This window comes from Triticum dicoccoides, chromosome 6B, assembly GCF_002162155.2.
Source record: "Triticum dicoccoides isolate Atlit2015 ecotype Zavitan chromosome 6B, WEW_v2.0, whole genome shotgun sequence".
In the NCBI taxonomy this organism is placed as follows: Eukaryota; Viridiplantae; Streptophyta; class Magnoliopsida; order Poales; family Poaceae; genus Triticum; species Triticum dicoccoides.
This window is the reverse complement of record NC_041391.1, coordinates 142130224-142146286: the sequence shown is the minus strand read 5'-3', so window position 1 is coordinate 142146286 and position 16063 is coordinate 142130224. Positions and strand designations below refer to the sequence as shown.

The following is a 16063-nucleotide window of genomic DNA, read 5'->3' as shown; positions in this document are numbered from 1 at the left end:
ATCCATAGAAAGACTTATATTTAGAACGGAGGGAGTATATGTTATGGTGGATAAAAATTCTTTTAAATGCACTATATATATTGTGTACTAAATGGTGGAATCGTTGGCCGCCTGCCGGCCTCGACTGACATAGAGAGGGAGAACGCCCTAGATGGGATGCTCACGCATTTGCGCCTCACCAAGGTTCACTGCCTCGCATGCTTCCTAGGCCGAACTGAGATGCCGTCTCGAGCCGCTGCGTTCTCGAAAAAAAAATCTCAGATGCCACTGTTCCATTGACCTGATTCTGATTGTTTTGCAGACTAAAATCGTGTTTTGAAATCATATTCATAAAGTGAGAGACACTTTCCAATGTGCTAAGATGCGCAGCTCAACATCATAGGATTATCACATTTTGAATTCTGGTTCTTAGAGCTTTGGTTTCTAACCCTTATTTGCTTGTCTTGTCTTTTATTTTACGGGTTTCACGTTTCAGCACAAATCTTCTGTAGGAAATCTTGTACTCAAAGTGTAGAAAAATGCCGTTTTTGTGAAATGTCACGGGAGCTACATTACTAAGATTGCTGAATGTTTGTATGGCAGCCTATTCTTTAATCTGTTCAATTACAGAGTTTATGATTATGTAAATGGAGTATGGGATCTGAGAAGAAAAAAAAAGGTTATAGTACTTCCGTTCACAGGCAGATTCGACATATCCTCGTTTACTTCCCCCTTGTCTTCTGACTGACTCCTTAAATCATCAACATGTGTGTATATATAGTTGCATCCGATTCAAGGAAGATAATGGACAAGTACATTGGTATGAACAGGTCGTCGACTTTGACAAAAAATGCATACTGATTATCAGTTTTCCTGCTGAGTTGTATTATTATGCTGCAGAATACTCCCTCCGTTCCTAAATATAAGTCTTTTTAGAGATTCCACTACAAACTACATACGGATGTATATAGACATATTTTAGAGTGTAGATTCACTCATTTTGCTCTGTATGTAGTCAATAGTGAAATCTCTTAAAAGACTTATATTTAGAAACAGAGGGAGTACACATCAGCTATTATGCTACAGAATGCGCATAATTAGTTACAGATCAGTAGGCTACTCATCTGGTTAGTTTTCTCAAGTCATTTCTTCTGTGTGTATATATGTTATTTTCCTTTTTACACTAACAAGAGTTTTGTGCTTTCTGGTATGGTGTGGTGCTCCCCCCTTCATTTAGTGAGTTCTTCCTTAATGGAGGATATGGTATAGGTAATAGTGAGTGGTGTTCTAGCTTATGCACTATTTCTCCCTGGCCCGAGTTCCACACCATGACATGCCGCCGCCCCGGCCGCCATGTCTGTCATGGCACCGACGCCTCCCTGGCTCGCGGGACATTCCCTGTATATTTTGTAACATGCTTTCATGAATACAATTGAGTTGCATCCTATAATATTTTACATGCGTTATCCGGTTTTAATGGACAGGTTCCAGCAAAAAATGTCCCGCTATAGGGAAACCGAGTGGCAAGGTGTGTTTTAGGATGGAGTTCTTGTGTTGGAACAACGTGTTGAAGATAACATGGCGAATAGTCCGTACAACTACATTTCTTCCCCACATATGAGTTGGATTTGGGGGAGCCCAGACGGTTGAATTTGGGGAGTCTGTTGGGCATCCATTTGAACACGGCCGAACGTATGTATCTGGTTGTAGAATCATGGAATAAGGGAACAAAATCATGCATGTGTTCTCTTTAATTAATAGATAATAAAAATAGATATGCTTTATGGGATGATTGGTCTTAAGCATAAAAAGGCATCCATGTGCCACCTATCATTTATAATGCACAATAACGAGTTCTATGTTCTTGTACCACTTTCTTTATTTTCTGCGTTAGATCTGATAGTGTATGTTAGTAAATTACATTTTTATCGAAGATTACAAGTGAAGAGTATTTCAATTATTTTTTGTATGTTATTGGCTATCTTTTGTATACATGTGACATTTGATATGCAATCAGTAACAACCAATCCACAATGAATAGGAAGACATAATAATGCTAAGAATAACCCAGTATCAACAAAAGAATGTTCTTAATTTTTTTAAGGCCCGTGGCAACGCACAGACACTCTACTAGTATAACCAGGAGGAGGGTTAATACATTGTAGGTTTTTTCTACGTCCCGCATTGGCGTTGGCTTTCTCTTATGCTTCTTCACCGTTGGTTGTAACGGAAAAAGTTGGACTGCACAGTTTCACCAGTCTAAATTATTTTAACATATAAATTTAGCAAATGACTCCTGCCGTCTAACCGGCCCAATGCGGTCGTCCAACCTGGGCAAATCCATCGCTCCGCCCGAAGAACCAACTCCGGCGCCACACATTGGCGCACCCAAACACTTGGCTTGACCAGAATCTGCTATTTAATAGCGGCTACATTTAAATTATTGAATTGACATGGTTTGATGGCCGAGATTAATTGGATCTTCCCATTTGAGTCTTTTCATATTGGTACAGATAAGCTATGTTTTAAACACCTAGGCCCCTATAGCTCCTAATCCCTATGTAACGCTCATGGTGTCAAAATGAAGGATCGGGGGCTACTGACAGGACATGATATCGAGGTATCCAACCTTCAATGAAGTAGATCACCAGGCCGGCCTTGAGGGCCAGCTACGTCCCAGGCCCCTCACCCTGCCGGCAAGCCTCCTCTAGAAGGGTGCCTCTTTACTTGGCGCACAAAACATCTACTCTAATAAATTCATTTGGGCTACAAAGCCATGTAAGCTGACTCGAGCCCATGTAATCCTACCCCCCATCAATCCACCTATATAAGGGGAGATAGGGGCCTCCCAAGACGACAACTCCTCTTGATCTCCCTCAACCTCTCTCATACGAGACAACACCAATATAAGCATGCAGGTTGTAGAGTATTATCTTACCTCGAGGGCCTGGACATGGGTAAATCCTTCATCTCGTATGCACCTAATATGATCGTCTATGCGTACTCCTCCCTATGATCAACCTTATGATCATTTTGTCGGTTTCATGCATCAAAAAATGGCCCCCGACGAGGGGTGTGGTGCGTGTACATACTATGTTCAGATGAGCTCTCCTTGTTGTCATCGATTACAATCTTGCCTAAGATGATAAAAAAGTCGATAACATTTTGCGCACCGCTGCACGGCTCCCTGCGATCCAATCTACGTCGGCAGCAAAAGCGTGGTTATGCATCACATTCGGAGCAAGCCTTTGAATGGAGTATGGATTGAAGTACAACCTAACTAGTTTTGTCGATCGGTTGTGACTCGTCTTCTCCTTGGTACCTACCGATATCCTGCCGGATTCAACCCAACATGCACATACAAGGAGTAATTAGGATGGTTGTTGTGTATACGACTTGGTCTGCAACAGTTGTAAATTATGTGTGAAGCACAACAGAAGGATTGCGTACTCTTGGAGTAATTAGGATGGTTGGTGGGCGCTTTGAAGTCCAACCAAGAATTGGGCGTAGGTGCTAAATCCACATACACAAAAGGGATACAAGGGTCCAAATCCAACAAAGTAGGCAAAAGAGGAACTAGTTCATCCCAATCATTAAGGAATTGAGGGCTTGATATCCAAGAGGTTCTTCCCTAGAAGGGGTCATGAATCCACTAGGGGATCTTCTCGTAGGCGTTGACCTTCATGGAAGAGTGTAGTGGATGAACAAAGCTTTATCTCATATTTGAGCTAATCCTTTGCTAACCGTACAAATGAGGTGGGGCAGTCTGAAGGGTAGACGAGGGAGAACATCCTCGCGGTTGGGAGGTTCTAAAACCTAGCTGCGGGGATCTGCACCGCCGATCTTCATCGACTCTACTTTCGTTGCGCTGCGAGTCGGTAATGATCAGATCAAAACCTTGTATATGTTATATTGGAGAAATTCATTGTGGACAAATCTTGTGCATCCATAACTCACATGGCTTCGTTCTCTAGATGTAGAGAAACATCCATCGAAACCATGAGTTGATGGGAATGCGATATTGGAACATAAAGTTCGATATCCTAGTGTCGTTGGACCGACCACACTTAATTGGTTGGGCCTCGGGAATATCTGTGGTTCTTGTTTACTCTTGGAGTTGGTGGGTACTCCTAGATGGTTGGACTCCTTGCTCAATTTTCCTTCTTGTGGTGTGCTCCTAAGAAGTTTTGTAAGAGCTTGGTGGGCGCTTTGAAGTCCAACCACAAATGATTCGGTTTTACATAGGTTTATTTTCACCTAGAAGCTCTGGTTGAAGCACTAGGCCTTAGAGTACCCAATCCCTACTTAACACTTATTACGTCAAAAGGAAGGGCAGACGCACAGGACTGGGCGTAAGGGGCCAGGACCGATAGGAGGCGGGGTGAGCAATTTTCCCAAGTTATCGAGTAGCGGGTTTTAAGAGTGGTTTCTTCTAGTATGCTTTTATATGATTTCTTTTGTTTTTATTCATATATTACAAATATTTTGAAAAATCTTCAAGATTTTTTGGAAAAAAAGTTTGCATATTTTAAAATTTTGATGGAATTATTTCCTAAAAATTCTCTCATTTTTTTTAAAAAATGCTTGCATTTTCAAAAAAAAATGTTCATGCAGTTAGAAAAAGGTGCCGGTTTTGGGGAAAAAATTGATGACTGTTGAAAAAAATGTTGTCCAATTTTCGAAAAATGGTTAGGCCTTGTGAAGAATCTTCAATATCCCCAATTGGCTTGGGATAACTTTTCTAGTTTGCTTCTAGCATAGCAGCAAAAAAAGATATATCAGCAGCATGTGCTTTTTTTTTGGAAGAAGTAGGAGGCGATGGCTTTCTGAATTAGTATTATTACGGGGCCATACAGCAGTAAAGCCCAACCCTAACACCCGATCCGCGACCCAGTCGTCCCCTCCCATCCCCCATCTGCGCCGCTCCCATCCCGATCTGCGCCGCGCCGCTCCCCTCTCCTCCCCATCCGCGCCGCGCCGCCCTCCGCTCCCCTCCTGCCGTCGGGACCAGCAATGGTGCTCATGAGCGCTGCGGCGACGGCCGCCGTGATTTACGCGTACGGCAAGTCGGTCGCCTCGGTCGGGCTTGCTGCAGGGACCAGCGCCAGGGCGTTCTGGGTGATCGGCGGTTTCACCAAGGTGCTGTGTCCGATCTGCCACGAGCATGTCAGGCAGATGAAGTACGAGAGGCACACCAGAGAGCATACGTTCGAGTGCCCCTCGTGCTACGACCAGGTCCCGTTCTCCGAGCTCGAGAACCATGCACAGAGCCATGGGTATCGATGCTCGGTGTGCTACCAGACCGTCCCGCTCGCCAACTTCGGCACTCACCTGGATCTCCACAGGCACGACGCGACGGTTATTCTCCTCTTGTTAGCTCGAGACGAGATGCTCTTCTTTTTTTTTTACTCTTGCGGTGTCCTGCAGGGAGGAGCTGGCCGGGATCAGGCGGATCAGAGACGAGGGCTACCAAACAAGGCTGGAGGACCTGGAGCGCGAATGCCAGCAAAAGATGGCGGACCTTGAGCGGTACGAACCATCTCACCTGCAAGACTGCCGGTCGGACAAATTCAGATGATTAACTGTATGATGATTCTGTTAGTTTATTTTGTATGATGATTTTGTTAGTTTATTTTGCTTGTTGGCCAAATTCAGATGATTAACTGGATGATAACTCTGTTAGTTTATTGTGTTTGTTGGCCCAAATTCAGATGACTAAACTGGATGATGATTCTGTTAGTTTTTTGTGCTTGTTGGCCCAACTGGATGATGATTCTGTTAGTTTTTTGTGTTTGTTGGCCCAAATTCAGATGATTAACTGGATGATGATTTTGTTAGTTTATTGTGTTTAATCTATGGATTGACACTCATGAATGAAATATTTCATCAAGAACCAATGTTCTTTCACTTTGATTTATGGATCGATGTGATGTAAGTACTCCCTCGGTCCCAAAATTCTCGTCTTAGATTTGTTAGACAAGAATTTGGGACGGAGAGAGTATTTGTTGTTATTACTAATTAATGATTAGTTTTTTCTAGCTACTAAATTGTGTTGGATGCACTGTGCCTTTGTTAAAGAATACATGCCTCTCTCCACTGCGTCTTGGTAACAGTACAAAGTCTGTCTCTGCAGGGCGGAGGCTGCGTATATCGAGAAGAGAGAGCAAGCGAGACTGTTATGGGAACACCTAAAGTCCAATTGCCCTGCCTGCAATGAAACCGTGCCCATGCCCCAAATGGAATCACATGTCCGAGAGCACAAGTACGTAGACGAGTGCAAAATAAAATGAAAATTGCAAGATTTACAAACATACAAACAACCATTTTTACAGAATTTCCCTCTCCTGTGCAGACTTGATTTAAAGCAAAGTTCAACCAGAAGCAATGAGATTGCTAACATGGGGATCAGGGTCAAGGGCCTAAGAATCGGAGCTCTCGTGAGTAGCTGATGATACTTCCCTCAACCTGCAAACGAGTTCTAACACCTCATGCCCTTGCACAAATCACTAGATTAATTAAATAACAATTGAAAAACTGAATATACTACATACAGTTCTACTCCCTCCGTTCCTAAATACTCCCTCCGTTCCAAAATATAGCGCGTCCTCGGTTTCCGTGCTTCAACTTTGACCATTAATTCAATCAACAAGACCGACTGCGGCGGGCGAAAAAATTATACCAATGAATTCGTATTCAAAAAAAGTTTTTAATTATATAATTTTTGATCCCGCCGCAGTCGGTCTCGTGGGTTAAATTTATGGTCAAAGTTGAACCTCGAAAAGCGTGGGCGCGCTATATTTTGGAACGGAGGGAGTACAAGTCTTTTTAGATATTCCAATATGGACTACATACGGAGCAAAATGAGTGAATCTACACTCTAAACTACATCTATATACATCCGTATGTGGTTCATATTGAAATCTCCAAAAAGACTTATATTTAGGAACGGAGGGAGTATTTTATACAATGACACAATTGGACAACTGAAGCCAAGTATATTAAATCTTCATCTACATTTATAGTGACAGATAATTGTTGTATACAAAGTATGAACATTGTATCCTACTCTAGATGATTGAATGTGGCAGATAGGAATAGGATACTCTATGTGCAGACTGAATCATGATAAAATCCCAGAAGGGTGGAAAGATTATTCTTTACCAATTCTCCTTGAAGCATTGCTGCAAAAAGCTGACCTGCATCATTACTTGACGCCATTTTTCATTTATTTTTTCAGGTGAAGCGTTGGGCCAGTCATCAGTAGAGTGCTCAATGTGCTAAGGGGACACTAAAGGGAAAGGTAGCCAGCCAGCCTTTGATTTGCTTCGAAAATCTCCATCACTACGAATTTAGATACTTGCACAACAAATGATTTACACATCAGGTTTTATTTATGGAAACTGCATATGTAACCTGAAGGTTATGTGATAAAATTAGCAAAACTTTTATAGCCGCTAGCTTAACATGGTATACACCTCGTCAAATATAAATTGCGAGTACTACTCCCTCCGTTCCATAATGTAGTGCCTATAGATTTTTTGAAAAGTCAAACTTCACAAAACTTTGACCAAGTTTGTGGAGAAAAATATTTACGTCTAGAGTGCGAAACATATATCACTAGATTCATCATAAGATGTAGTTTCACATTATATATTTTTGCTATTATAGATATAAATATTTTTCTCTACAAACTTGGTCAAAGTTTGACTTCTCAAAAAATCTATAGGCACTATATTATGGAGCGGAGGGAGTAATAACTAAGAACCATAGGCATTAGGCACTAAAAGTAGTCTCGAGATAGCAAACCAGAATACTAATCAATGCACAGAATCATATGTGCCCCACCACTACAGGTATGATGTATCATATACCACCCGACAGCAAGTAAAGTGTAATCCTTTCCTGTAGTACTCCCTCCGTCCGGAAATACTCGTCGGAGGAATGAATGTATCTAGATGTATTTTAGTTCTAGATACATTCATTTTTATGCATTTCTCCAACAAGTATTTTCGGACGGAGGGAGTATTACTTTACCTTGTGTAGTGGTGTGTTGCATAACAGTTCATCCTGTGCTGCTGGACATTATATTTTATCTGCCCGAGCCATTCACACCCTCCATTCATTTTGTGGACAGCCTAGCCTAGCTATGGACCTTGGGACGCCCCAGCTTTGGCTGGAACCCTGTGAGCATCCCAAAATCATGAGCAGACTTTAAAAAAGCAAAGGGACGATTAGGTTTGCATGATTCTGAAAAAAGGATGAATATGTTATATACACGCTTTTGTATAATTAGCTTGAACAGGGTATTGCCTCATAAGAATCTTGGAAATAGGTGCAGAATCAGGGTATTGCCTCATTAAATCATTCTGTGACAGCGGTTGCACTTGAAATGATTAGGCGTAGACAAAACCTATAACTATAACTACAAGCTGAGTATAAACAAACTTAGTCTGCACTTTATGCAAATGGTGTGGTGCACAACAACTGCTGCTGCACATCCTACTGTATTTTTCATCTATCTGGTTAATGAAGTTGACAACTTCAGTATTCACAAGAATTTTTCCTAAAAGTAAAACTGTATTCTCTTTGTGGTTGCAGGATGAAGGTATCAACTTCTAGAGAATTGCTACCAGCATACAAGAGAATGTCTTGATCGGCAATTTTGAATACCCAGTGAACTATTTTCTGCTCTGTTAATCTGCATCTGCGTGCTAACGTTTTGTAAACCGTGTGGTGGATCCTTAGAGATTGCTTACAAACAGCTCTAGTCTTAGTTCAGTAAGGAATTGAGCAACTTGGTGTTACGGATGGTGCATGTGGTCCGTTGAGAGCAGCCGCATCACATTTATCATAAAACTAGATGCCCAATTGGAATTGTCAGTTTTTGCTTTCTGTTCATCCCTCGAAGTTTATTTAGCTGTGTTAGTAATGCTAAGCTTTGCACCACTGGTAAGCTTACTGGTCGATGCTAAGATCAGTATGCACTGCCCCGTCAGTGCTAGAGGTGTTTATCTTGACTATTCCTTTGTTTAAATCAACTATCTACAACTAGCATACTTTCTTGAAAAAAGAAAAACTATGACAATAGAGTAGGATTATTACCAAGAAGAGTGGGTTCATGGGCAAGATTTGTACACCTTCATACCTGCACAGGGAAAGAGAGAATCATATCAAAAACAGCCAGAAGAATCCAAGGTCCAGACACACGTACAGTAAGGAAATTGAAAACTATTGTATCGGTAGAAGAAATCCCCAGCGGGCGACCCTACGAGCACGGCTACACACTACACCTTCGCCTTCTTCTTCTTGTTCTTAAAAAAAATGAGACTTGTATCACAACACTTTATGCTTAGCTTAGAGGAGGTGCCAGGAAGGGCCACACTACACTCTCTTCTTCTTGGCTATTTAATCTTGCTGAATACTGAAGTTGTATCTTAGCTACACCTCACAGGCGATGGGACGACTTGATTTAAAAAAAGTGAGACTCATATGAAGATTTCAATACTTTAGTCTTCTGTGATTTCAACACTTTAGTCTTCTTCTTGGCTACACCTCACAAGCAATGGAGTGACTTGATTTGTAGGATTCATAAGGATGAAAGAAATGCTTCTCAAGATGATAGAATCACGAGATGATAGAGCGACTACCAGGATCAAGGAAGTTGCTTTGCATCAGACAAAACAGAGCTGGAGGCCTTCACAAGTGTGCATCAAATGCAGCCTCTAAAACATAAGGATGAAAGAAATGCTTTTCAAGATGATAGAATCACGAGATGATAGAGCGACTACCAGGATCAAGGAAGTTGCTTTGCATCAGACAAAACAGAGCTGGAGGCCTTCACAGAGCATACGGCCTCTAAAACACAAGCAAATCCATCTTGCCGAAGTGGTGGGACATACCTGAACAAGCAAAAGAGAGCAAGGTCATATCAGAACAGGCCAAGGGATCCAAGATCCTGATCAACATGCAAAAAAAAATGTACAAGAAATCTTCATATGTATCTAGAGAGGTGGATAGCCTGGCTGCCTCTATTCATTTCGAGGGTAAAAACATGGACAGCCTATCGAGGGACGACTGTTACCGGACCCTACGACCACGGGTACACACTCCATTGCGCATTCCCAAAAGATGAGTACAGAGTCTTTCTTTAAGTGAGCACAGACTTGACAAAAGCAGTATTCGCAACATTACAAAAATTTACTACTATCTCGCAAGCAAAGGGACGACTTGATTTGTAGGATTCGGAGGAGAAAAAATACTTTTGAATATGAAGAAACACACTTGCAGAACAAAATTACACATTAATTTTTGGAACATATGTGTTTGGTTCACTGAGTTAAGGAACTCGAAATCTTGATAGAAACACAAGAATATTTAAAACTAAAACACCTACCTTTGGTATCTTAAACATATGTATAACACGGATTTTTAATCGTAGCACATACCACATATCACAACTAGGCACGAAAGGTGACAAACAACAAAAGAAATACTGATAAAATTACACGAATATGATAGCCTGCAAAATGAAAAGACACATAAATTTTGGTAAATTATGTTTCTTTGTTCACTGGAATATAAAAATCAAGACCAAAGGACATACACTACTACTAGCATGCAAGCATCTGCCATTGCATTAACCAACACAAATGATAACTAATCACTCTCTTCACAAGCATATCTTCTCCAAGATAAATGTTGTAACCTCAATTGTTTGGGAAAATTCAGTACATACACAAGAATATCAGTACAGACTAGTCAAATCAAAACAACACGGAAAAAGTATTACGGTTAAAAACATAAATATTTTTTGTAATCTCAAGTACTTTTTTTAAAAAAAACTCTGAGAGTAGGAAAAAAAGAGAGAGAGCAAATCCAACCCAACGGAGTGGTGGTGGGTCTACATGGCTGAACAATGATGGTAGAGAGCAACATGCCAAGGAATCCAAGGTCCTTACCTGAAGAACATGCATGCTTACAGTATGTATACTGCAAAAAAAAACTCAATGGATCTGATCTAGAGAGAAAACGAGTGGACAGCCTCCATTCATTCATTTCGAGTGGACAGCTTGGGCATCGACACGACAGCTACCAAAATGAAAAAATGGGGGCAGGCCGACCCTACCTCCATGTGCGCACATCCCCAAAAGATGAGCACATACAAATAAACCTGACAAACAAAGGGATGGTTTGAACCAGGCCTGCAGAACGGTTATTAGACACATCAATTTTGTCAACCTATTATGTGTTTGGTTCACTTGATTAAAAAAAATCAAAATCATCCTAATAGAAGCACATACACAAAATTAATAAAAAGAAAGCCAAATTAAAGCAACACGTTCTTACTTAACGTTCTTATATATAGGCTAAAAAAAGTAAAATCGAATCAAAGCAATGAAAATCACAACCAAAAGTATATGACTCAAATGCTAGCTAGATTACTCCATCCCCAAGCGTCTCTTCAGCGAGTGGAGCTTCGACATCTCTAACACCGACACAATACATCTCTAACTAAAATGGATAACCATAACTAATTAAGATTAATCTAGCATAGCATCGGACACTAAGTTTTTTAATCTTAGCACGTACCCTCATATCACCTTAGCACTGGCGAAAAGTGGACTAACAATGACACTAAAGTTTGTGAGGACAAGTGCTAAGATCAAAAGGCTTAGCGACAGAGCTAGGCAAACAAAATGTACTTTGGATTGTTATCTCTGTATTAATTAGGGGGCCTATATAACTATAAGTGGTACTAAGGGGTGTGGCAAAAGAAAAAACTCATCAAAGAGTGTTTTATACACCACCAAAAGAAGTAATAAAGGAATTGCAAGGAGAGGTTTGTGATTTTTATTTTCTTAAAAAACAATAGACTGCATGAATTCTTGGGAAAAATCCCAAAGAGTTTGAAATCCTTTTAGGAAAAGCTCCCACAGATCCAAACAGCCTGAAAACAGTACTCTGGTGAATCTTCTTCTGAAGAAGCATTTATTTTCTTTTGCTTTGTCCTCCGGTGATATACATAATACAGAAGATTAAAACAAAAACAAAAAGCTCTGCACATACATACACAGGAGAGGAGACGGCCTAACAGGGCCTGATGCGGCTGGGATATTCGTTTTACTCGATCGATGGGAAATATCCATCTGTAATACTAGTGTAACATAAAATAGAGAGAGATCCAACCAACCTGCAAGACGAGACAGTAGAAACATGGCGGCCGGTAAGGATGGATTCGTTTTCTTTCTTAGATTAGAGGGGGGATTCGTCGGATGAAAGAAGAAGCAGAGGACTCACCCTGTCACCCATCCATCCATAAGAGGAACAAGCGCCGTGAGAGTCTCCGGTCGCCACCGTGCTGTTTCCCATCTGGACATGGACGGGGTGAGGGGAGGTACGTTGCTGCCGTCCGGCCAGCGAGGCGGGTATGCGTCTCGATTCGGCGGGGCTAGATCCATCTCTCTCGCCATCGCCATCGCCATCGCCATGGAAGAAGGGTGCACGGTGGCAGGGGGTTGGTTGCAAGGAAGGAAGGGTGAGCCCATGGATCCTTCCGTGGTGGTGGTCGGAGATCTGAGGAGAGGAGAGGAGCAGGAGAGAGAGGCGGCTAGGCTAGGCTAGGGTTTGGATCCAGGCAGCGAGAAGATAAGGCCAGATCTGACAACAGATTTAGTATTTGACAAAAGTTAATATTACGTATGTGGGTGGCAGGCAGGCAGGCGCACGCGTGGGGTTTCTCTTTCTTTCTTTCTTTTGCACGGATTTTCACGTCATGCATCACCGCACCTGACCTAGGGAGCTCCTATTGGGCGCCACAGGCGCCAGAAGTTCTCCCTGGCGCCTACTACACCGCTGAGTTGGGCCGGCCCAGCAAACGTGTACAACATCGAAAAATCATAGCGTTTAAAAAATCACAGAAATAAATGCAGTTGACAGGTTTCGAACTCGTGCAGTTCCACTAGCGTATGAGTTCTGCTAACCAGCGGGACTACTTGCGACTAGTGATAGGTAGCAGGCACAAATTATATAATAACAATGTTTTCTCGCTATTTTATTGCACAAAACGGTACCAATTACTATTTTTAAATTATTTGACGAAAAAAAATCGTGAATTTGAAAAGCCTCATAGATTTCGAACAAAGTTCTTAAATTTTCAAGAAAAGTTCAGAAACTTGAAAAAAGTTCATCAATTGTTAAACAAAAAGTTCATCAATTTTGAAAAAGTTCATCAAATTTGAAAAACAATCATCGAAATTGAAAAAAGTTAATGGGTTTTCAAAATTAGTTCATCAATTTTCAAGAAAAGTGCACAAACCTAAAAAAAGTTCATCAATTTTCAAACAAAAAAGTTCATCAAATTTGAAAAAAGTTCATCGAAATTAAAAAAAGGTTCATGGATTTTTAAAAAAAATCATCAATTTGGAAAAGGTTCATCGGATCTAAAAAAATTTCATAGAAATTGAAAAGGAAATCATTGATTTTGAAAAAGTTCACGGAATTTGAAAAAGGATGAGGAAAAAAGAAAAACAAAAACCGACCTGACGTTGACAAATAAATGAATGGACTGAAGTATCTATTAGTAAATGTGGCCCTGGCTTGGTGGCTAGAGCCTTGCGCTCTCAGCGACGTGGATCCAGGTTCGATCCTTGGTTAACGCTATTTTTTGACCAATTCATAAGTAAAATCTCTCAGCGGGTGGGTCTCCTGGGATTTCTCGTATCTCCACGGAAGTAAGTACTGGTATGATCGGAACTAGTATTTAGATATATGTGACCCTCTAGCGGTTTGACTCCGTTGATGGTATACGGAACTTCCTTCCTGCGAAAGGTCGAGTTCGTAAATCAAGCTTGTAGAAAAAGCGAGTACCGGTATTTGATGGTGATGGTGAGGATGACTAACCTCGCTCTTGCAACCATGAATATTTTCTAGATACTACGGGCATATACCTTCTTCCGAAGGGTCCCCGTCCTATCTTTTTCGCCTTCCGCTCTGGAATCGACTATTGGTGGGTTGTAACGTGAACCTATGGATCTCAATGAACAGCTTCGATACCACAAAAGGATGGGCAAGAAAGACAGCAGGTGTTGAGCCAAAGCCCTAGTTCATACACAATCATAATGTTGGTCAACCATCCGAACCGGGATTCCTGTTATTCATACGAAGGAACAAGAAAAGAAGAAGTATGGGATAAATGGTTTTTGAGTTGGGCATGATGAAAGCGGGTACAATGGCATTACTTAGAAGCTATTATGTCCTGTCTTGGCTTTAGCAATAAGCTTGTGCGACTGATGACTCCCTCCATCCCTGGCATCGCCAAGACTAATGGATAAGGTTTTGTCGCATCTTAATCGAACCGCATGCGGAGCTCAGCTCCTAAGAAAATAATAAGAAATATCTAGTTTTGTTTCATAAGTGGCGAGCCAAGGAATAAGAATACCGCCCCTTGATCTGTATTTCAAAAGCGGATTCAGCGCTGCAAGAAATAGAATTATGCATAGATTGACTTGTAAAGAAAGACGAACCGAACAGTGCTAAGCAAAACTCTCTTATTTCTATGCTCGATTCAATCTCTACTCATCTGCTTTTAGTTCTACTTTCTGTATACGAAGTCCGAGCTTTTCGAGCTGCTCAGTTCTCGCTATGTCATTTCTTGGTTTTTAGTGCATTCACTCAATTCTCTGTGAAGTCCATGGACATGTTGTGGTTCATTGCAGAGAACAGCCATCACATGGATCAAGCTATAAGGAATCACCCGCGAGCGAGGGCAAGTCTCAATTACGGTAGGAATGGAATACACCAATCATAACTCTGGTCTGGTCCCTAGTTCCCTAAGTAGTTAGTGAAACTTCCAGCTGGACTGACTGGATTTAGAGCTTAATGCTCCTATCTTTGAACTAGAATCTTAGCGCTTATTTCATGAAGATAGCTACTTTAATTGATACAAGAATGCCTACTTTGGACCAATAGGATCTACTCCTACTTGAATGCCAATCCAATCTCTTTCCCAATAAGAATTCCTAATCCCTAAATCCAAGCAAGGCATGATTGTTAGTCAGGATAACCAGCTTACGTACCGCATTAAGAAGTACCGACTATGCTTTTTTCCATACTTTTCTTGCAGTACTTCAGTAAAGCTACCCCATTTTAATAAGATAGGGATTCGAGATATCAGCATTTTCACAGGTCCTTGTCAAGCTGCAGCAGAATCAGATTCGAGTATAGCATCATTCAGTTGGAGTTCTGAAATAATCTGTATCCCCTTTGCTATTTTAGCAATCTCTGCTGCTCAGTTTCATCCCTTTCTGAGGTAGAAAACCCATCCATATATGTACGAGTGAGAGATGTCTTCCGTCCCGGAGAACCGTCTTCTCTCCCTCCTTAGGAAAAGGAGATCTAGGTAGAGGAGGTAGAAAATAATAGATACCGTCTATTCTATTAATTAGTCATCAAAAAGCAACCTATATTGAGGTCAAGTTTGATAGGGTGAAGTGGACTATTAGATCCCCGGCTTACCATTAGAAAGAAAGCTTAGCCGCCGACGTCAATGTGTTAAGCACATAGGATATATTCGGCGAAAGTCAGTAAGAAGTAGAGTGAATTCTGAAACTCCAGCATTTAGGCCCGGATAGAATGGGTCCTCAAGCTTAGAATCATTTGGCCTAACCTTTAAGAAAAGTCAGCATCTTTTCATCCGGGTCGTACTAAAGGCAGGTAGACCGAACACACGGCACCTGTCCCAATGACTGGTACACTGACGGTGGCTTATTGGTTCCTTCCTCCCTTCCATCCTCAAGTCTTACTTTCCTTGATGCCTTAGTTTACTTGATGCCCGATTCATTCCTCCCTATATTCAATCTCTCGTGCCATATTCTTTTTCAGGTTTGACATTACTTCCCTTTCCTATCTTTTTTACTTTTCTCAAGGACGTAAGATTCTTTAAAATCCCTTTCGCAGATCCCTTTGATTCCAGGTTCAGATCCATCTATCTCTTCTCTCCCTTTCTTGGAACCTTACTTCACAAAGTAGGACATGCCCCCGGGGATACTCATCATTATTATGAATAGGTTACTCTATCCAATTCCCC

General features: G+C 41.3%; 1 protein-coding gene and 1 long non-coding RNA gene across 8 annotated transcripts; one reads left to right on the top strand and one right to left on the bottom strand.

The window, feature by feature from the left end:
* Positions 1–4864: 4864 nt before the first annotated feature.
* Positions 4865–6269, top strand: LOC119320904. Its single transcript, XM_037594813.1, has 3 exons — positions 4865–5324; positions 5407–5508; positions 6113–6269. Exons 1-3 carry the CDS (start codon positions 4993–4995, stop codon positions 6267–6269), a joined length of 591 nt encoding a protein of 196 aa, XP_037450710.1. The 5' UTR covers positions 4865–4992.
* Positions 6270–6957: 688 nt separating this feature from the next.
* On the bottom strand, positions 6958–12658 carry LOC119321958. Of its 7 annotated transcripts, none has more exons than XR_005155307.1 (5): positions 12277–12657; positions 12046–12169; positions 9768–9878; positions 9082–9124; positions 6958–8160 (listed from the first exon to the last, which is right to left on the bottom strand). It is a non-coding gene; the product is annotated as an uncharacterized LOC119321958 (long non-coding RNA). The 7 variants fall into 7 exon arrangements; XR_005155306.1 differs by having other exon boundaries at positions 9627–9878; positions 12050–12169; XR_005155305.1 differs by having other exon boundaries at positions 12050–12169.
* Between the last annotated feature and the right edge of the window lie 3405 nt (positions 12659–16063).